Here is a 23,007-nt window from a genome sequence, read left to right on the forward strand (position 1 = left end):
TTACAGTCTCAAAAGCAGCGACTAATGCATGATGCATGATCCACAAGACAAAGCAAGACCTACAAATATGAACAATTTGTGAATAAATGACAGTGCTCACAAATGTATTTAGCTATCCACAAACAAATATCAGCCAACTTGAAAAAATGGAAAACAATTTTACAAATAAATACAACATTACCTGAATGGATGTCAGTATTCTATCTGTATGTCTCCAACTTCCAGCTCATTAAATCCAACAGCATTTGGTTTTCAAATATTTTATAAAAAATGTTTTTATATTTTAACTTTTCTGTCTTAAAAAAAGACATTTGTGAAATTTTGTTTCAACTATGAAATCTGCTGCCATGGGTCATGTAACGTGTGGACTCATCCTCCATAACAGTCTCTCTCCACACTCCTCAGCTGTCTAAAAGTTTGTCAGGGTTTGCACATTGTTGGAAACGTTTGGGATAATAAGTACACAGCTTATAACAATTTAACAAAGGTCTATTAGTTTTTGGCATTTTAATGCAGAAATGTCACATCTTGGATCTTTAAGTAACACTTTATAATAATCATCATTAATAAAGATACATTCTCAGTTCATTAAACTAAAGTTTTTTCACTTCAACAATGTAATGCTCTATGTAATACTTTGTAATAATAAATACTGTGTAGTTATAAAGTTGCAACTGATGTTTATAAACCTTTTCAACTGCTTTATAAAGGTTTAATTGTTAATGTTTAAACAACTATTATCTAATGTTAAATTAATTAATTAAAGCAATCTTTAAAAGGGAACTAATTTCACACATCAGTCTGATTACAGACGTTGGGGAGTGCCCGTGCATGCAATATACAAAAAAATATATCTTGTGTTATGCCTTTTAGTGTCTCCGGAGGGAGCTGGGTGAGGTCTGATAAATGGAACATGATGCCACTTGAGCCAGTGTTGGTTAGGGCAACTACAAGACCACAAGTTTGAAATTGAAGAAAAGAACAGAGGTGTGGAGTTAAATGAGCTAACCAGACCTCTGGAGCCTACTGCTCATCCCTGATTTAGGAAGGAGGCTACATAAGCCACTGCTAGCATTACCCACCAGGATCTATAACCAAACTGTGTGGTTCAGTTGCATTGTGGGTCATGTAGGTGCTAGTTTAAACAATTAGAATGTGTGGATCAAACACCACATCTATGATTCTGCAGCACTGATTTGGATCTTTTCTTAAAAAAAAAAAAAACTCTCCATCTTGAGTCAAACAGTGCAATAGGAGTGCAATGTCTAATCAGTGGAGAACTCTTTGAAACTCATAACAACAGCATTGACACAAATGTTTCCCATAAAGTCTTTATTTGTGGTGGCAACATCATGCAAAAGCTCTGTTAAGAAATGAAAAGGAAACTTGGAATGAGCTGCATGAAAACTAAAACAGAAGCAGATATGTCTTTAGGATTCAGTGTGACGGCGTTCGTAGGATTGTGCTTATCTCTGACAGGGAGATTTCATCCTGATGTTCAAATGATGAACACCAGGAGAACAATTCTACTGACTCTGTCTATCAGAAGCCAGGAGGGTAAAAATAAATACATTGGCACCTGAAAGGAAAACAAAAGCCTTCCATTTCTGTCGTGATAATTCACACACAGCACATTACTCGTGAATTTAAGGGAAACATCTGAATGAACGGGTGGGCAATGATGTTTACTTACAGGTGATATTCTGTCCTCGGTGGTAAATGAATGGGGTAACCAAAAGAAGAAAGTCATTTACAGTGATGAGAGTTCATTGCCATCCTTTAAACCCTTTGCTTCAGTATGTGTTGTTTCCTAACGAGCATTCTGCTCAATAAGAAGTCAGAAACCACACAAGCATCTCTTACGGTCAATTGGTAAGACATTTGAACAAAAATTATACTCAAGAGTTACATCAGAGTTCCTTTTCTTGAAATGAATGATAAATCATGGCATCAATATTGGATTTCTATTCTACCAAGGGCTTGGGAAACTAAAGTAAACAGTCTTTATACATTGGAATGCAGAGTGGTCAAAATAGAAGAGCAGAACATGAATATTTGACCACCATTTTTATGAGGATTCAACAAATTCCTCCCCAAATTGATTCAGGAAAAACAATGCACATTTATTCCGGTTGCAAATACTATTACAAACGCTTGAGTCAATAATATCCCACCACAACAAGTCCGCTTCAATATCATACAATGCCAAATCAGAGGCAATTTTACATCTTCAGCTCTTATTCACCAATGTGTCAAATCTTCAGAGTACACATTTTTCTGTAGAAAACTTTTCTCTGTTTTTTTTTCTTTTTTTTCTTCCTTTATACAGAGTAATAAAAAAGTTAAGGCAAGATGCATCAAACAGAAATCCGAAGGCCATGGACCGGCCTCTGCAGGGGTTCTGATTCCACTGATTCTGGATCAGGAGAAAGCCAGCAGCTCCCACGTGCTCTCTGTCTCAGGCATCTTACACTGGCGGGAGGGGAAGAGGAGGAAGCGGTGGTGGAGGGTGGGGTGGAGGCTGTCAGAGGTGTCCACAACCACTCCTCCTCCCCTCCGATCCTCCTCTGTGAGTCTGCCAAAACACTCCTCTTTGGCACTTAGGCTGGCAGACTCAGCTTCTTTCCTTTCAGTACTGAAACAAGACAGGACGGCTTGGTGTCACAGATGGACATCATTCATATAATCATGAAATTGTTTCATATATTAGTATGGGTGGGTTCAAAATAACATTTTATCACTGCAGGCAGGTAGTTATGGTTTCATGTGCCGGTTCCTAACGTAGCTCGTGACTGTTTATAGCAAGACAATGCTTCGTCTATGAGCTGTGAGCTATTTAACCAAAGAACAATGTTTTCATCTCAAATTGTTTCATTTTAATTGTTTTTAGAGTCTTGAAGAGATTAAACTGCACTATTTCCCCCAAAAAACACTGAAGAAAAGTCATAAATAAGCCTCCAAATCTGAACTGGACAGAATTCTGTTGGTAGAATCTGATCAGATATTTTACCTCTTTTTTCTTTCCATTTTACCTCTGAACTAAAATGTGTACAGGCAGGTGAAATGGGAAGGAGTCTATGTTGAAGAAAATGTGGAGAACAGCTGGCAGATCATTACTATATATTTTGGAGCTGTGCAGCCATTCAATCGTACCTGCAGGAGGTAATACAAGCAATAAAAAGAGTATTTTGGTGACGGAACTGATTGCGCTTCTACAATCTATGTGGGCAACATTGCAGCTCATATTTGTGCAAGACAAATATCTAGTAAAGGTATTATTAGTTGCCAGCAAGAAACCTGTAACATGAAAATGGTTACAGACCGTACCTTCAACAAACACTGACTGGATAGATACTGTACAAAGTGTGGAGAGAATGACTTTTTTTTAAATCTACAGGCTGATAAATTCTTGCAATACTAGAAAAATGGAATGTGTATGTGTCCTCGCAATATGACTATTACTGCATGAACTGACATGCATCTTAATCAGTGTCACGTCTGCATAACTACATAGGTGGCCATCTGTTTGTCCTTCTAAGGTTCATTGTATTCTAAGGTATTCATTGTATTCTAATGTATTCATTGTATCCTTAAAAAAAAATGGAAAAAAAGAAGCCCCCGAAAATGTGAAAGATGTACACGATAAAGTGCATTACAAATGTGGTGAGAGGAGATAACAGTCTGTTACGATTCTGTGACTGCACAGCAAAATACTAAGAATTCAAATACGATCATGCATACTGGACTTGAGATGCATTTTGATGCCTGGTGGGTCTGGTTCTATATGAAAATATGAAGATAATGTTGGTCTGGAATATTTGACTGTCAGTGTTTTCTGTCTCCACTTTGATGAAGACTCATCCGCAGTAAAAAGTGGTAGAAACTTATTAATGGCAAAGCTGTATTGTTTCTTAAGCAGCATTACCCGATGCCTAACCAACTAACAGGACAGAATAAAACCCACCATTTTACTGTGTTTTATGAAATTTAAGAAAAAATACAGCAGCACTCACCTTTTGTTACATACAAATAGAAGAAGTCGCAGTAGAGGATGGTCTGCACCACCCCAGCAACAATGGCAATCATGTCAAAGAAGCCCTCAAAGTAGAACCTCCATATCCAGTTGATGAGGTAGAGAGCTCTGTAGAGTCCCAGGAAGAACAGGTAGTGGGTGGTGATGGTCTCAGCCTCACCAGTCTTGCTGATCATGAAGAGCTGGGGCAGGATGGCTACCGACTCCAAGTAGATGGAGAACGTCCACAGAATCTGAGCCAAACAAAGACGAGTTGGTGTTGGTGGAAAAATAACAGGACATGGATGTCTAGAGAGGGAAACTGAATTGGAATACATTTGCGTACTTGGCCTCGAGATATTTCATCAACTCTGACTGAATAATAATAATAATAATAATAATAATAATAATAATAATATAAACTATTTATATAGCACCTTTCTAAACACAGGCTACAAAGTGCTTTACATCAGCAACAAAGAAACAAACTGAGTACGTGAAAAGAAAAGAAAAATGATAATAATAGTATTAATAATAATAATAATAATAATAATAACAATAGTAATGCAGAAGAGAAACCACAAATGTCAAAGGGGTAAATGTACTATCAACAGTCATCATTAAAGTTATACAAAATTCATACAAAGGCAGGTAAACATATTCACAAATCAATAACCACACAGGGCAAGCCTCAAGATCATTTAAAGCCAGATTTAAAAAAATGGGTTTTTATGAGTCAACAGATGTCAACAGATTTTGGCAGATCTAATGGGAGGCCAAGATTGTTCCATAGTCTGGGTGTAAAACTTCGTAAGATCAGTCACCTTTAGTCTTCAGTTTCATACGCAGTATAGCCAAGAGATTCTGGTTGGATGATCTAAGAGGACAGTCAGTGGTGTATGGACTGACCGACTAACAGGACAAAGGACTCTATGAGCAAGAATCCTGCTGGGGCATTAGCCAAGTAGTTTTACTGTGAAAAGCTTCACTCATAGGTGCAACAATGGTCTCCATCTGTATGTGTCATGTATTACAAGTAGGACATGCAACGGTCAGCACTAAACACATGGAGAGGCACAGAGTGTAGCCCATGTGTAAAGCCTATATGTATTATGTAACAGCGCAAAGCAGAAGTGCAGATTCTTAAAAGCCCCAGTCATTCAGGAAGGGCTTCTTTGCAGGATCATCGTGACCATGTCATTTATCAGTATGAGGTGCTACAGTTGTGTGCAGATAGTTGACTGCCATTTGTCAGGTGTTATTGTCAATACACACACCTAAAGCTAATAGAAATAGTTTGTTAACTATTGGTAGCTACTTTTTTTTGGTTCTGGAGGGAAACCGAATCCTGTGTAGGCCCAGTATGTATTGCAGTGATTCCTAAATGTTTCTCTATATTAAAGGCTTATTATGTGTTCAAAGCAAATAAAGCTCCTTGTCTTAATAAATACACAACCAAGTCAGGTTTGTGTCTCAAACGTGGTGATACAGACGGGTTGAGTCTTGAAGACACGTGTACAGACTGGGGAACAGTTGAATCTGCTGCCTGTAAACCAAATTTAGCCCTGTTATATTGCAAGCATTTCACTTCACCACACTAGCTAGTACTTTCTAAATACCTTAGTACTAACTGCTGATGTATAACTGATTCAGAGCTGAATGAGGCAAATGACTAAATGACTATAGCTTTTTTCATTTGACTTGTTTAGAGTGAAATTAGAGGTGAAATGGAACGTAATGATTAGATTTGTACTGACACTAGATAAACAGTGATGATGTGAACCAATTAACTTAAAAAGGAGTCATTACGTCACTGAATCTGGCTTTGGTGCCAGACTGTGGTGTCAGCTGTATTGAAGTCAATGGGAGATGATGGAGAAACACACTAAAACCCAACACATCTACATCGTATGACTTCTGATGAAGGAATACCTTTGGAAAATGAAAGAACACACCTCAGAGAGGAGGTTAACGCCTGATGTTTTTTTTAACAACACTTAGATCATTTCTCAAATTTGTGTAGGAAAGGCTCCTGTCGATGCTGCTGTTCACAGTCTCATCAGCAGAAATCAGTCGGACCTGCCTCGTTTGATCACAATATTATCAGCCCTGTCAATCATTTGGTTAAACTGCTCTCTGAAGTGTGTTCTTAAAATTTCTGAAGTCATACGATCAAGATATGTTAGGTTTTAGTGTTTTTTCCATGCATCTCCCATTGACTTCAATAGAACTGACACCACAGTCTGGCACCAAAGCCAGATTCAGCGACGTAATGACCCTTCCTTCTTTTTTAAGTTCCTTGCTGTGAACCAGGAACAAACCATACAAAGGTTGGCCAGGTAGCGTAAATGGACATTTAAGAAATGAAACTACAAAAACAAAGACTACAAATATATCAAGTCATACCTACATTCAGAAAGGAATGTCAGGTAAGTTTAATGTATCTTTTTTTTTTTTTTTTACCTCTATAACTGTTCTGTTACGGCTTATGACGCTTCAGTGACTTCCTTTTTACACAGCTGTCTGCATTTGATTGTTTCCTCACAACTAATCTACACTTATATCTTTACAAGCGAAGACATTTCATTAGTTTTAATGGCGCCACCACAGTTAGTAAAACACTAGTTTGAATCCAGCAAGACATTAATAAGAACTTAGGAGGAGTCTCAGGGAATCAGGGATAAAGAGAGAGAGAGAAACAACAAGCACACACATGTGAGAGGCAGAGTGACGTGTGCTTATAACCAGAAGAGAGAAGTGAAAGTGAAACTTAACTTCACTTGGAAATGATATGTTAAATGACTGGATACTCTGCTTATAGTGACAGCTGTCAACATCACATTCAGAAACACTGAGACTCAGCTGTGTAAAAGGGGTGTCAGAGTGTGTTTGCGTAGTATTTCTTACCTCGAGGGGAGAGAAGTCATGGTTAACCAGAAAAGCCAGCCCTCCGACAGGGACGACCAGGAACTCCACTCTGAACGTGTCATGGTTTCCATCATAAGTTGCCTTGAACTTCAGGTAGATCAGGTACACGGTGGCGTACGCACATCCAATGTAGATGACCTGAGAGACACAGACAACACAGTCCAAATCATGGAAGATAAAAACTTGCTGGTCCAACTGTTTGCTGGTCTGTCATGAATATAATCAAGCATAATGAATTTGTCACATCTTGCTAGGCAACATCATCCTTTAGCAAACACAGGTGTGTCGACTTGGTGCACTTGTTTAACCTAAACACTGTGTGCTTAGTGCTTGGAAAAAGCCCTACAGGATGCAGAGAGAGGTGTGAGTGTTTCACCTTCATGGTGGTGTTGTAGAGAGAGATGAAGGAGGTGAGCAGGTCCAGGTAGCGAGTGGTGAACACTAAGGCAAACAGGACCTGACTCTTCCCTGAAATACCTGTTGGGAGACAGCAGAGGAGGACAATCAAACATTTTTACTTTGTATCGAACATCTGGGCATTTAAACAGACAGTTCACAGAATGTGTTCTTATCTGGAGAGCATCTATCCATCCTGACAGTTTTGATGCAAGCAGCTTATGTCTTAGGGTAGATACAACACCCAAACTTACATAGGTTTGTTTTGCTTCAATTACAAGGAATGACATTTTAAATCAAACAGCAACATCTCCATCTTCATGCAATAACTCACACTGCTCCACAGCTCTCAGCAAAACTTTTTATTCATTCATTCATTCATTTCATTCATTCAACATTCACTTCATGCAGCCAAGAGCTTAGTCAGTGCAACCCCACAGACTTCATCGTCACCTGCATGAGTAGCAAACCTCTCTGAGGAAATTCAGACCTGGCATCAACATCTGTCCTGAATGATCTGATCACAAGTGGACAGCGCTTAGTCTGTCAGTTCACACCTGGCATTAACATGTGCCAAGATAGAAATATCTACTATAACATCTGCTGAAGGCCTAAATAGTTAGCAATCTGTTGCAGGCAGAGTTTAACTAAATTTATAAAGTTTCTTCTAACTCAACAACTCATAAAATGTAATGAGTTGAGTGAGTTTTTTGGTGATATTGCAACGGTTAGTTGAAACAGACAGTGTGTTCACAAACATCTGCTGCTAACATGGGCAGATGAGAGAGTCCAAACTCATCATTTGCATTACAGTAAAACACAGGGAAATCACTCCAATCTGCCTGTTGTTGGGGCTTCTTCTACGTTCACAGAGGACATCAGGTGAGTAGTATGTCGTTCAACAGGGCCAAGGAGATGTGTGTACACACAATGTGGTCTAGGAGATGTGTGTACACACAATGTGGTCTGAGTGATTGGATATAAAATGCGTCCTTAATGTGTCTTGGGGGCCCTCACACCCGTACTTGGAGCTGTCCACTTGAGATTGGATCACTAAGGATGGATGTTGACACCAGGTCTGAACAGGGCATCTGTTTATCTGGTGTGCTGATGTCAGTCACACCCACTGTCAGACTGGTAGCGGGGCTATGATCAGTGATCACTACATTATTATTATCCAAACATAGCCTAATGCTGTCACTTAGAGTACATCAGATAAACAGCTGTAGATGGGTATTGACTTGTATTGACGTCCAGTATGCAACTGTTTAGAGGACTGAAGCTTGAACACACCGACTTGAATGCAGAGCTGCCTGATAGTGACATAACAACTGCTCGTCTTGCAGTGATACAGCCCGGACCTTTGACCGTTGAAAGAGCAGCAAAACACAACAAAGTTTAATCATGATAATACACCTTGCTGCAGGCGACCCTTCCCTTGAGCAAATGCACACGTAGGTATTCAGTATTTGACTTTGCATCTCCAACTGACAACATGTGTGCACTCAATGCTGCCACGTCAGAAAGGTCACACTTCTCCTCATACGTGACTAACGTACGTATGGGAATACCGGGAGGCCAGTGTGAGACGTGAGGCTGGCACAGTTCAACTCCAACAATTGAGATGACGAGGCCCAACATGTCACACTAACAAATGCGGTGGCCCTGTGGTCCCCTCGTCCCTACCTTAACGTTACATTACTGCGGGCCGGCTGCACTGTCAGGGCTAGCTAGCAAGACAGCTGCTGCTACCTGGACTTTACAGGCAGTTCTTCCTGAGAAGAGCATTTAGACATTTAGACATATTCTTCACAGTTACTGAGACAGTCTGACAGATGACTAGCTGCTGTTGTTATCGCCAGCTAGCTAACGTTAGCAGAGAGCTGGCTAATGAGCTGCAACTACAGAAGTTTGACAGCAAAGAGACCATTTTTCGTCTGGATAAACTGTCCATTTGCATGACAGGACACATTCTGTGCACGGCATGAGGTCGTGCAAACTGTAAGTAAAGGTGTGCGACTACTCACCGGCACAAGACCTGGTTTTCCATATTTTTAGCAGCAGGATGATGATGGCTGCTAGGTGGGAGAGATCGCCGGTTAGCCTGAAAATGTTCATGTTTTCGGAGCGCCGGCTGAAGTAAACCGATGTAAGGCTCTACAAAGACCTCAGTTCGTCTCCGGCAACGATTCAGTTATGACCCGACAGTGCTGAATGACACCGTGACACCAGAAAAGACTGATTGTGGCTTCAGAAGATGGGAAAATGGCGAGCAAAGAGCGACGTGGCTTGGGGACGTGGCCAAGACAGCACTGTCCAATGCAAGACGGGAAACACTGGTGCGCTCAAGCCAATCAAAACACAAGGATGCTTAATTTGCATAAATTATGTTACACGAATGCTGCCTCCGAGCTCTGTGGAGAACATAGGAAACCCGAGGCTCTTCCATCAGCTCCGGGCTGCCATGTAAACGAAACGCAGCCCGGCTATGTGGAGAAAGGTGTTGACGTCACATGAACAGAGTACATTTAATTTCAACTAAAACAGAAGTGTTAAGGACATGTTTTATCGCAAACTGTGGAAATGCTATCAGGAAACAACTGGTCTACCGCCAACATTTTAGTTTGAGGCTGATATTGTAAAAGCAAATGTGAAATAAGTGTGAGGTGTGACAGCTATAAGCAACAGGAAACAGAAGTTTACACATCATTGTGTTTTTTTTGTGTGTGTTTTCTTTGGTTGGACGCTTGATTAAAGAAAAAGTTCACCCAAAAGTAAAATCCAGTCATCATCTCTTTCCCCCATGCTGATGGAAAGTCAGGTGCAGTTTTCGTAATCCACAAAACATTTCTGGAGCTTCACAGCAGAACAGCGTTGCAGCATTCTCCTACCCAACAGCAGTAGCTGGGAACAAAGTCAGGATCAGAATGCAAATGTGTGTGAACCACCTGATCAACAGGAGGCGTTGCTATATATAAAGTGGCAGATGAACAGATGAATTGCATGACACCCCCCCCAATTAATTTATAAAAATTATAAAAAGAAATGGTCATAAAGTAGAACCCTGTGGCCCTTTAATTTGTGAACAGACATACAACTGACTGACAGCTATCAGCCACAACATCCTGCGTCGTTCAGCTGCTGAGGTCATTTGCAAACTAGTTGCAAGATATTTCACCACATTGAATAGATTCTGGGTGTTTCAAAATTTGATGATTGACAGTATCAAATGTTTTAGATAAATCAATGAAAAGGGCAGCACAGTCATGCTTATTATCTAATGCACTGGTAATATCACTCAAGACTTTTGATGCTGTGGTCACAATACTACAGCCCAGTCTAAAACCTGACTGATAATTTTTTAATATGGAGAGCTGCGATAAAAACGTTCTACATCATTTACCAGTTTCTCTACTACTTAAGCCAGACATGATAGTTTTGAAATTGGTCAATAGTTACTCAGATCACTGGATTGACCTCCTTTATGCAGTGTTAGGTAGGAAGGCAGTCTTACACAGGTCAGGGATACATGTTGCATTCTTTTATTGACATGGAAAAATTCTAACAGAGCAATGCCAGAAATAATGTACTGTATATACTTTATTCTGAAACCCAGATTACACTCTTTCTATACAAATATTGCATCAATTGTGGCACATTTTGAATAGTGTGTTGTGCAGTTTCATCTTAGCTGCACCACAGTGATGTAACAGCATAATCTTCCTTGGACACATGAAAAGTTGAATTCAGAAGAAATAAAACACAATTCAATGCACCCAGGGGTTTTCTGCTATGTGGTCTGGTATGACCAGCAGCTTCTGATGGCTAACATTAGCAAACTTTAGTTAGATATTGCTGTGTATCTGACATCACTGAATCAGTTTGATAGATTTATGACCTTTTCTCCTTATGCTACGGATACACCAATCAGTATATTTTATATTAACCATGTGTCAAATGACTACGAGTGAAAGGGGTCGCTCATAGTGACAAATTTACTGGGGATTACCACCCAACTTTACAGTCCCCCATAGCTCTGTGGAGCCTTTAAAGGTCAACTCCACTACTTTTACACATTAAAAATGTGTGTCTGTGACATTAAAGCAGTATAAAGCCTTTTGTAGCTTCAAAGGAAGCTGCATGTTAACGGAATAAATTACCCCTACAGATGTCACTCAGTGGCTCAGTTGCATTGTGTGTAATGTAGGCGTCATGTTTTGCACTGCTGTATCAGTTTTATTCATTTGTTTTTAAACTGTCCAGAATGAGTCCACCAGTGTTATAGGACTGTAAAGTTAGACCAGTGGACTGCTTCTCAAAATCTGGAGCCTGCATTACCCAAAATGCAACTCAGCCACTGAGTGACATCACTAGAAGCAATTTATCAGATTACATGCAGCTTCCTCTGGAGCCACAAAAGGCTTTTTACTACTTTTTCATATATGCAGTAGTACTCCCCAACACTAAACACACGTCCATGTGTAAAATTGGGGGAGTCACCCTTTAAGGCTTTTTTGGATCACTGTTTTTTCTGGCACGTAACTTTACTTTCATAAGGCTCATTTTTAGCTGCAGCAGAGAGTTGTTTTCATCTAAAACCAGCAGGCAGATACGTTGTAACAAGCTGGTGAACACAGTGCAGAATTTTAGCTGCAAAAGAGACAAAACTTTTCTCAGGATTTGGTGGAGATGTAGTGGCCAGAAACACTCCTGCTTCTGTACGTGTAAATACGAATACCTGTAAACAATGTTGTTTGCTAACAAGTTTGCCATAACAACTTTATTGCCTGATGTAACATAATGTCATGTTACTGTGTTTCTGGCTTTCGAGGCTGTCTCCTTGTGGCTCAGTAGCTGCTGTATCACAAAAATTATACAGGCTTGCTTTAAGAAGGCCTCGTATTACTTTTGTCATCACTAATCACAAGCTTAAAAGATGTTAGCCTTAAAACACAAGAAGCTCAATTCAGAGTGATTAAATCAAGTGTGTACATCAGGGCTGCAACTAATGATTATTTTTATTGAAAAATTAATTTGTAGATTATATTCTTGATTAATCGATTAGTTGTTTTGTCGATAAAATGCCACAAAATGGTGGAAAATGTGTTTCCCAAAACTGTGACATCGTCTTCTTTTGTCCACAACCCAAAAGATATTCAGTTTACTGTCATCAAGGAGGAAAGAAACCAGAAAATGTTCACATTCAAGAAGCTAGTATAAGAGAATTTAGATTTTTTGTCTTAAAAAAAACAAAAAACAAAAAAAAATCACTCAAACCGATTAATCAATGACCAAAACAGTTGGCGATTGATTTAATAGTAGATATTCCAATGGAAAAATCCAGAATGACAAAACACCGACAGTAAACAGTTCCCACAAATAACATGTTGATATGTCTTAGATTTGATCTGCAGTGGCATTTCAATACAGAAAAATCTGCCACTCACTTAGTTTTTGCTTTAAAAGTAGAGGTATCACTGTCACGTAAGATGGCTGGTAAATGTTGGAACTACAGTACCTGAGCTTCACACCAGACTCACCATTTCTAAAGTCAGAAATACTGTGTGTTATGGATGAAGCTTATGAGAATTGCACTAAAATCCACCAGGGAGTAAGTTACCGAGATAAAGTAGGTTAGCGAAGGAAGGGCCTCTGACAGCTCCACACTGCATTTGGTATTCACTGAGCAGGCTCTGAACTCTCCTCTGAGGCCTTGAGAACAAAAACTGCATCATCGAGAACGTAGTAATCATTATACATATCCCCTTCACAGAGGTATGGCAACCTGGTCACAGTCTCCACCTCAAACCCTGTCCTTCGGAAAACCTCATTGGACAGCTCGGTAACTTGCTCCTCCCACGTTTTTCCTTTTACTTTTAGGTGTTGTTTGGGGCGGTGCCAACTTCCACCTAGGAGCAAATATAGACAGAATGTTTTTAGTTGGATCATAGAGGAAGTGTATATAATCATATAGGGATGAGGTAAGTTGTACTGATTCCCAACTGACCGACTTCCACATATGGCTGGAAGGGAACCACTGCAGCCAGGATGAGTCTCCCCGTGTTGGGAACCAGCGATCGCCTGATGTCCTGCAGGAGTTGCAGAGGATCATCCAAGCGGTCCAGCAGGTTCAGACAGCTGACCACATCATACTGGATACCAGTCTGCTGCCACTCATCTATACCTAGAACTCTGAGAAGGACAATAGACAGGATGTTCAGATGTTGATAAGTAACTTTTTAAACACAGTATGTAATCTCTGCCACAAGGGGTCTCTCAATCAAAACAAAGCCATACATAGTGTGGGATCATGGGAGTTGTTGTCTTCAGTGTTAAACAGCTGCTTCTGCTGATGAAAATCTACATGACTCAGCCAGAAATGCTCATGGATGAGGTAATGTTCTAAAGTTTTATTCATGTTACATTTACGTTCCTTCCTTACTTTCTGACTCTCTCATTGGAGGTTATAGCAACAAGTGACCTTGAATAAATGTAAAGATATCTCTGGGTTGGAATGCTGTAGGAAACATTTGGGATACTGTAAGTTCACAATTCAACAAAATATATAGTCATATACAAAGGTCTAGTTGCTTTAAGGCATTTTAGTGCAGAACTCTTATATATTATATCTTTAAGGCTGCAAGAAATGATCATTTCAGCAGTCTCCCTGTCCACACACTGCATACCATGCTTTCTCACCTTACCTGTGTGATTTAGCCTCACATGGTAAATTTAGCATAATAGAAAGGTGTAGCAATGAGTCGTAAACCTGGAGAGCAGTTAGCATTTTAGCACTTCCGGTTCCCTCGTCTCAAAGTTTGTGAGTTTTTTAAAATGGGTTTTCGGTTAAATGTCTGAAATAAGGGGTGTGGTTACCACAGGCTGAAGATATTTAAAAGTTTTGTTCTACGACATAAAATAAATCATGATATGTCCCACAATTTAATATTGAAGCTCTTACGTGTGTTAAAAACTACAGGGGATGTCGGGGACATTAAACGTCATCACAGCGAACATGGAGACTCATCTACTCACTAGTCCGTCTTTACAGGCCCACTTTAGTTACAAACTATTCTAACTCTGACTTTACAATTTGTACATTGATCAGTTTATAGAAAACCTGTATAGTAATTGTGTAGTAAGACGCTTAGTGGTGGTGATGTTTAATTCATGTGACTGTGATGTCGTCTGTTTGTGGCTAACATTAGCTTTTACTGCTAGAGATTTAATTCACGCTTTGAAAATCACAAAGTGGTGTTCATCTGTGAAGATTATGTTGATGAACAAACGTGTAAGTATCATAAACATGTGTTTGTCACAGAGATTATTTCCTGCAATAATCCAAAATCCAATTAAAAAATCCCACAGAGGGAACCAGGGCCATGCTACCTTCTGGGTTAGCCTACAAAAGTACATCATCCCTACGCACTACTTCCACAGAACTATTTTCATCAGTCCAACACCATGTCATACTCATTACACATAAATGCTGATCTCATTTACCTCCAATTCCAATCACCTTAAGTTGGCTGTTTTTATTTTTCAATCTCTGTTAAGCTATTGTGAACTAAACTCAACACTTACTGCAGATATTTCAAATCAAAAGCCCACTGGGAACTGATTGTCAGTAGGCAATTTGTTCATTTTGATCTTCTTTTTTCTTTTCTGATCTCTCCCTGTGTGTATCTATCTCATTGACTGACTCAATAAACAGATTTGATTGGCTGAGCAGCATCATGTCAGATGATTTACAACACATGCAAGTTTCCTGGGCTGCTACACCAGTGTCATAAAGGCTAGAAATGCTTTGCCGGTTAAAACAGAAACACTAGTCAAAATTAATTAATAATTCTAAAAAATTTCTCATTTATATATTCTGGGTCAGGAAAGAACGGTGTCCGGGTCCACACCTGGACCAAGGTGACATCTGGGGTGATAGAGACGGAAGACATTTGCTTCTAAAGGTCATATAGAGGCATCCGTTTTAAATTGAGCCTGCTTCATAACCAGTTCAAAGTTAATTGTAGTACATTTAACACGTGAATGAAAACAGTATTTAAGAGAAGAGAAGCTCAAACAAACAGAATAGTGAGTATGATACTAATCTGTTGTTGTACTGATGGAATTATTACTGTGGGATTACTGTGCATTTATAAACATGAATGTTTGAATCCATACAGTAACTCACTACTCACTTGTAATTCTTCCTCTGAAGGTGCCATTTCATGGGTAATGAGACCTCAGTTGCATAGACCTCTCTGAAATGGGCTCTCATCATTTCTGTGACACCTCCGTCCCCAGCTCCCAGGTCCAGGAGTCTATCAGCCCTCCACTCTGGGCCGATCCGGAGCAGCCGCTGGAACTGCTCCGCGGAAAACACAAACATAGAGCCACGACCCAGAAACCTGAAACAGAGAGCATGTTAGAGAAGAAATACAGGTGAAACAGAGATGATGTTTGTCTGCACTACTCACCCATTGATGGAAGTGCGGGAGGCCACAGGGCCGAGCATTGTGGATACAAATGAGTGGTAGAGCTGCGTGAACAGCCAGCCAGACTTCTCCATGCTCCGCTTCAGAAAAGCCTTGGTGGCCGAGTCCAGATGGCTCTGGACGAACAGGGGTTGAACTGATTCTCCTAGCAGGTCAGGGGAGCACCGGTACCACTAGAACGACAGAAAACAGAAAAGGTAAAAGAACGATTCACAGTGAAGACAAAGAGAGAACCGAAGAACAGCAGGAAACTGGATCTACTGCCTCAACACTTTGTTCCTTGAAGCAACAAAGACACCTTCATCTTGTGTTGATTCTGGTGGCCCCTGTGGACTGTTTTATTTTTTATACCATTTTCCTTCTATTAAACACAGCTGTTTGAAAAATCCATGTCAATGAGGTAATGTATCTTTTTGTGGCTGTGTATGATTGATGACTGTAACAGGATGATGGTGAAACAAAGTAAACTTTGTTTTAGTGCCGTGCCACCAGGCTAGATAACATCTTCATTCCTCAGGCTGTGAGACTGCTGAACTCATCCTCAACACTCCACTTAAAATATAGTTTGAATTTACTGACTTCTCTGAACTGGTGACATTGTGAAAAATAATCAGAATAATTACACAGAAACAGAGTAGGCGTATCCAGGACAGGAAGGCTCTACAGCGGGAGATTAAAACCACCCAGAACCATCACTGGTACCATCTACAGAGCATCAGTGAAGTGAGATGTCTGCACGGAGCCCAAAGATAGTAAAAGGCACCATCCACCCCAAACACAGTCTGTTCACCCTGCTGCCATCTGACAACAGATACAGAAGTATCTGCTGCTGTACCACCAGACTACAGAGCAGCTTCACTCCTCAGACTGTGACACTCATGATCAACACTGTATTGAGTCTTCTATGTAGCATAAAGGAACTTTCTTACCTAAATTTCGGTTTGCAGCCTGCTTGGTGAAATGGCTACTACTTAACCTACTTAGCATCATATCCAGCAAACCTAACCTCTAGGGCTTGCTCGTTGTAAAAAGCATTCACATAAGAGTGCAGTCTTCACGTGTGCTGTTGTTAGTCTCTCAAAACGGCCACACACACACACACACACACACACACACACCTTTAAACATGAAAGTGTATATACAGGACTGATGAGTGAATAACCAACTGGTCAATAATTCATACCTCGTGTGTCTCAACCGCGTCACTCTCGCTCGCCATGTTCATAAACAGTGAGCGGACGAGTGGACTCCTCGCGTATTTCCCCGTCCACATCCTCCTGATGGAGAGCAGAAAGGCGATGTAGCCCAGCAGCCAGGCTACAAAAATCAATGTCCTCAGCTGTAGATGACACATAATGGACAACAACCCTGAGAAGGAAAGCTGACAGACAGCGGCTGCAGTCTCGAAGGATTGCAAACTGGCCAGTGGATAACACTGAGGTGTAGTTAATATTAGATGGTGAGAAAGAAGGTAATGGCAGCCAATTGTAAACCAACACGCCAGAGCATGTCTCCAGTTCCAAGACAACAAACACACAAACCTGAGGGTGCGGTGGATTTAAGTAAGCCAGCTGCTATTTACTCGCCATCTTAGCCTTGACAGCCCATTGTCTTATCATTTCCGACAACTATCCTCTGTTAGTCTTACAGCTGTGTGGTGGTCTCTGCCCATTATGACAACAAAAAGTCACATCCGCATTCCCTGCACTTCCTGAGTCACCGCTAAATAGGTCCCCGGAACGCTCTAAGTGATTATCCGCTGTTTGGCTAAAACTGCACCTTCGTCGTTTGTTACCGTTTCTATTGCTGTGAGGAGAACATAACTGGTGAAGCCGAAATATGCATCGCATTTCTGAGAAGACAGGTAGCCGTAACAGGTTATCTATTTATGTATGTAGTTATCGTGGGACATCATCGCAATGGCCTCGTTCCATAACCTCCGAAACATCTCGCTGCGTTTACAGCGGGTGTGAACTACTTGATTATTTTATCATTCACCAACGTATTCAACAAAAAAGTGAACATTCTATAGATTCCTTACACAATCTTTATTTCCAAATTTAGTGCACGAGTTCATTATCGCTAATAACTTCGTGTTTGTACTGCGCAGGCCTGTTGCTCGATCGTATTACGGTTTACTCAAACGTCGCCTCGGCTGTGCCTCTTGTATGAAAGATGACACGCTGAACTCCGTTGAGAAATATGTCAAATAAAGGCATTATTCCCTTTTTTTAGCAAAACTTGACCCTCGAAATAAAACTATATAACGGTTTACAATTAATCTAGAATTCGGCATGTATACAATGCGAAAACTAAGACCGATTTTGAGAAAAGTTTAGCTTTTACATTGGTTACTTGTCTTTTTTTCATTAGAACAACAGTGTTGAAATGTTTCTATAGAAGTATTATTTGTGATATATCTGCCGAATTAAGCAGACAACAACTTTTTTGTAAAATTATTTCAAATTATGGAATTTGGATCAATCTTTGGTGCATTATTATTTACATACCTGTAAGACAAAAAAAAAAAAAAAAGTATTTTCATCACGAACTTCCTTTTTTTAAATAGCCTACCAGTGCATTGTCTGGCTTAGTGTTAATATCTGTATAACCTGCACAACACCCACCACAGTCTGTTCACCCTGCTGCCATCTGACAACAGATACAGAAGTATCTGCTGCTGTACCAGCAGACTACAGAGCAGCTTCATTCCTCAGGCTTTGAGACTCCTGAACGCATCATCAACACTGCATCATGGACAGTTTATTTATATGACTTATTATTATTTATTAATTAGTCTAGCTTTTGTTTTTTGTGTGTTTGTAGCTTAGGGAAAAAGAAACATACACTCAGATATTTCATTTATACAGTCTTGTATTGCATAATGACAAATAAGTTGATGTTGAATCACTATTCTTCAAATGTCTCAGGTCACAAATCTCTCATTATCTAGATCCCCCTCTGCCCCTGTCCTGTCTGCGCCTCCTGGTCCCACCACTTCGGCTGGTCTCTGCAGTAATCTGGGAAACTGTCCAGCAGAAAGTTGTGGCCAATTACGGGCTGCTGGATGACTTTGTGACAGCAGTCACTGAGATTGTCCCACAGCTTCTTAATCGCAGACAGAGGTGTTTGCTTAGACTTGGCCTCCGGGCTCAGGTACTGTATGAGGAACCTAGAATACTGAACTGTTGATTGGCCTTTTGCAACGTGCAGCCTGAGTTACAGATTTTTTTCTTGGTTTTAGCTTACATTGGAGTTGTGTCGCTCAGAGCAGACAATAGACCTTGAGACCATTCAGCCACACCTGGATATAGTCACTTCACTGTGGAACACAGAGGTACATTTATCTTTATATCATGCACTGTATGGTTACTATTAAATGGCAACCAGAACTTACTCGACCTTTGCCCTTTACCACAGATAAGCGATTCGTCTGATGGATCGCCTGCATCAAATCTCCTTGGTCTGATTAACACCCTAATTAAAGACCAACAGGAGAGACAGAACTTCTTTCAGGTAGGTGTCTCTGCTTGTAGATATTTGTATCATTTCTATTAAAATACTGATAATTGATGTTCACTTACTTACTACACTGAGTACTTGATTTCAGGACGTTTTCCCTGCAAGATTTGGAGACAAGTACTGTGAAGATATACAGATGCTTGTGGAGATATTCCTCTTGCAGCTTGACAAGTTACTCACTGTACCAAATCTTAAAGAGGTAACCTACATATTTTAGCACACTGTGCAGTAAAGATATTTTGGAATCATTACATTTAGAGCTAAAGGTCTACAAAGATTCAACATTTTTGGTAATTGGCTTGTTTACTTTCTTTCCAAGAGCAACATCAGAATAATGATATCAATCTTAAGTCAGTGCATAAAGTATTGAGCTGGATTCAGGGTGTCAAAGTTCAGAAACCAACACCACAAGCGAGCCTGTAAACAGAGCTTGACCAAAATTTGTTATAACTAGCATATTTGGCAAGCGATGCTGTAACCATAAATGGTGCATGGAAGTTCTGGGGGGATGGATAAACTGTTATTTGTGAAGAAACACCCGTCCAATATGGTTCTTACTTTGACAGGACCCAAAAGTTGATGGTGGTAATTTTACTGAAGAGAAAATGGCTCGAGTAGAAAAGTTAAAGCATGGTAGAAAATATAAGAAAGGATAAATGATCCAAATCAGAAAATTAATATTGGGACTGATTACAATGTAGTCAGTAGCATTCTGGTTAGCTAGCTGCATAGTAGGATTAAGTGTTGCTCGATGTTCTGTGCTCTGCGTCATGCAAACAATTTGCCCTTGGGTCTGAAATTGTTGTTGGTAGGCAGTTTCTCATTTTTAATGTGCTAATTAGAGAGCTTTATTGGTGTTGGTACATGTATTTAAAAAACTTTGAACAGAGCCAGGCAAGCTGTTTTCTCCTGGCTCCATTCTGCTAACAGTGAGCTAAGCTAGGCTGTATTACACACAGAGCATAAGACTGATGTTGATCTTCTGGTCTCACTCTTGGAAAGAAAGCAATTAAGCATTTTCCCCATAATGTTTAACAGTTCCATTGATATGATCTTTCTCTTGAGCAGGTTGCCTTCATGCTCAACGATGTGCCTTCAGTTCTGTCCGAATATATGAAGTGCTTCTGTCAATCTCAGGAACTTAAATCTCTTCTGGAATATCAAAAAGATCTCAGTCAGCTAAATGAGAATGGTAAGCATGCCTTATAGTTATAATAGAAGACTGACATAATGATGTTACAAATTCATGGCACACTATTCCATTAGCAAAGGCACTGGGCTGTTTATCTCATTGTAAATGTATGTATTTTAATTTTCAGATAATCCAACAGTTGGCGCTAGTATTTGTTCAGCTCTCTGTGTGCCGCTGTTGACCACAGCCTTGACAGAACAAGAAGAAACACCACTAGAAGCAAATGTGTTAACTGATTACATGGATGCATTCAACAAAGAACTGACAGGGGAGACTGATACACTGGGAAATGGTGCAGATCATGTTAAGATGGAAAGTAACGACCCAAAGGGGACGGAGACAGTGACCAGAGGTTTGAAGAATCAGTCCTACGTTAGCAGTGAAGAAGGAGTAGAAAGGTTTCCATACTCTGTTCAACATGTTGAGTCTTTGGATGGGGATAAGATGAGTGTAGACTCTTGTGCTGTTGAGGTCCAAGTAGGTTATAATGTTGAAATTCTTGCTGAGGAGACTCTTACCACAGAGAAAAAGGCTTCCGTTGAAGGTTCAGTGATGGATATCAGAAAGGATGAGCGAGTTCAGACATTAGTCAGAACCACAGATGACAGTGACGACAAAGTCATGAGCCATAGTGAGACCGAAAACTGCGCAAAAGAAGAAGAAAGCAAGGAGGTCAGTACCAGCACAACCTGTACTGTACTGTCACCTGTACTGCATGCACCTGTTGCGATCACATCCCAAAGACCAGTCAGACAATACCGAGGTCTGAAAATGAAAAATGTTTCAATAACACCCAAAAATGAGTGGTCAAAGAGAGGTCCTAGAGTTATGTCAACGAGCAAGACTTGTCCCACATGTGGTAAGACATACAGTCGTGCGTCAGACATGAGAAGGCATCAGATAACCCACACAGGAGAGCGACCTTTCCAGTGTTCACAGTGTAAGAAAAGCTTTCAGTTCCAGTACGACCTGAAGAGACATGAGTTAAATGTGTGTCGAATCACTCTGCCACAGCCTCAGATCTGGTCCTCTGAGGTACCTGAAGACAAAAAGACTCCGGACCCAAAGCAATGGGAAGTTCATGGCAAACTCCGAACTCTACCTTTGGAGGTTACAACTCATGAAAAGGAATGTCTCGTAAATCAGAAACAAATGGAGGATCCTTCCGAAAAGGGAGTACCACTTCCCACTGAGCAAGATCTCCAGATAAAGGAACAGAGCCAGGAACTTCACCTGGGTACTCAGATGGGCAAAAAATACAAGGATTTAAGGTTGAAAAAGACACAGAAAAAAAATTCTGCCGATCCTTCACTTTATTGTATGGAATGCAACAAGTCGTTCCCAAACACGTCAACACTTAAAACACATAATCTGAGACACATGCCTCGTCTGTGCACTAAGTGTGGTGAGAGTTTCAAAGGTTTCTTAGACCTCAGCCACCACTATGTGGAAGTGCATGATTTCAAAGGACCTTTTCCCTGTACTTTATGTAAACGAACTTACACAGATCTGAGAGGTCTGATCAGGCACGAGAGGTTCCACACAGGCGATCTACCTTTCAAATGCCCCAAGTGTCCAAAAGCGTTCAGTTATGCATCTGCTCTGGCGCTTCATGACCGAACTCACACAAAAGAGGCTCCCTGCCTCTGCTGGGATTGCGGGAAAGGCTGCAAGTCAAACGCTGCCCTGAGAATCCACAGGCTGTGTTGTCACTGCAGCGCCGATGAGAAGCGCTTCTGCTGCGAGCACTGCGGAAAAGCTTACGCACTTAAAAGAAGCTTGGACCTCCACGTGGCAAAACTACACACCGGTGTGCGCTACCCATGCACCCACTGTGGCAAACTGTTCCGAAGCGCAAGCTCATTGACAAGACATGATCTGACCCACACAGAGGAAAGGCCGTACTCATGCAATGAGTGTGGCAAGAGTTTCAGATCATCTTCGGAGCTGAAGATACACACTCGCTATCACACAGGGGAAAGGCCATTCAAGTGTCAAGAATGTGGCAAGGGCTTTGTGCAGTCTTATTACCTCACTGCACACATGAGGATGCATACGGGGGAAAAGCCATATAAATGTCCAACATGTGAAAAATGTTTTAAAACCACAGGTATTTTGAAGAGACACCAAATGAGCCACACAGGAGAGAAGCCCCATAAGTGTTCAGTCTGTGAAATGGCCTTCAGTCGGCCAGAGCTTGTAAAAGCCCATGTAAGGAAATGTCATTAAGTTTGTGCAATTGATTAATTTATGCAAAAATGTTTTCTTTGACTCTGTGTATGTGAGGTCTAATTTGCCTTTCAATATAAGGTCTTATCAGTAGTCTCCTTGTGTTTGTCTTATTTTAAGTACAGCAGTTTCATGTCAGTGTTGTGCAGTAACAGTGATTTTGAAACAGCACAGCTCATCCTTAACCAGTGTTAACAAGTGTGGGTATCTGTCTGCTGCGTCAGGGTGCACCAAAT

General features: G+C 40.6%; 3 protein-coding genes across 5 annotated transcripts; 1 reads left to right on the plus strand and 2 right to left on the minus strand.

Annotated features, from left to right (window-relative positions):
* Window positions 1-1,317: 1,317 nt before the first annotated feature.
* Window positions 1,318-9,645, minus strand: LOC311251005 (ER lumen protein-retaining receptor 2). Its single transcript, XM_084343243.1, has 5 exons — window positions 9,364-9,645; window positions 7,317-7,417; window positions 6,920-7,078; window positions 4,014-4,266; window positions 1,318-2,635 (listed from the first exon to the last, which is right to left on the minus strand). Exons 1-5 carry the CDS (start codon window positions 9,452-9,454, stop codon window positions 2,601-2,603), a joined length of 639 nt encoding a protein of 212 aa, XP_084199369.1. The 5' UTR covers window positions 9,455-9,645; the 3' UTR covers window positions 1,318-2,600.
* Window positions 9,646-10,855: 1,210 nt separating this feature from the next.
* mettl9 (methyltransferase 9, His-X-His N1-histidine) lies at window positions 10,856-17,514 on the minus strand. 2 transcript variants are annotated; one of them, XM_084342977.1, is made up of 6 exons: window positions 17,370-17,514; window positions 17,012-17,167; window positions 15,811-16,001; window positions 15,532-15,741; window positions 13,344-13,528; window positions 10,856-13,245 (listed from the first exon to the last, which is right to left on the minus strand). In XM_084342977.1, exons 2-6 carry the CDS (start codon window positions 17,099-17,101, stop codon window positions 13,016-13,018), a joined length of 906 nt encoding a protein of 301 aa, XP_084199103.1. In that variant the 5' UTR covers window positions 17,102-17,167; window positions 17,370-17,514; the 3' UTR covers window positions 10,856-13,015. The 2 variants fall into 2 exon arrangements, with proteins under 2 accessions (XP_084199103.1, XP_084199102.1); XM_084342976.1 differs by lacking the exon at window positions 17,370-17,514 and having other exon boundaries at window positions 17,012-17,363.
* An 87-nt stretch (window positions 17,515-17,601) lies between these two features.
* Window positions 17,602-22,864, plus strand: LOC311250864 (uncharacterized protein). Of its 2 annotated transcripts, XM_084342974.1 has the most exons (7): window positions 17,602-17,692; window positions 18,782-18,984; window positions 19,073-19,165; window positions 19,249-19,344; window positions 19,439-19,549; window positions 20,419-20,542; window positions 20,670-22,864. In XM_084342974.1, exons 1-7 carry the CDS (start codon window positions 17,668-17,670, stop codon window positions 22,769-22,771), a joined length of 2,754 nt encoding a protein of 917 aa, XP_084199100.1. In that variant the 5' UTR covers window positions 17,602-17,667; the 3' UTR covers window positions 22,772-22,864. The 2 variants fall into 2 exon arrangements, with proteins under 2 accessions (XP_084199100.1, XP_084199101.1); XM_084342975.1 differs by lacking the exon at window positions 19,439-19,549.
* Window positions 22,865-23,007: the final 143 nt, after the last annotated feature.

The sequence above is a fragment of the Pagrus pagrus genome, assembly GCF_965226575.1.
Source record: "Pagrus pagrus genome assembly, chromosome: 21".
Lineage (NCBI taxonomy): Eukaryota > Metazoa > Chordata > Actinopteri > Spariformes > Sparidae > Pagrus > Pagrus pagrus.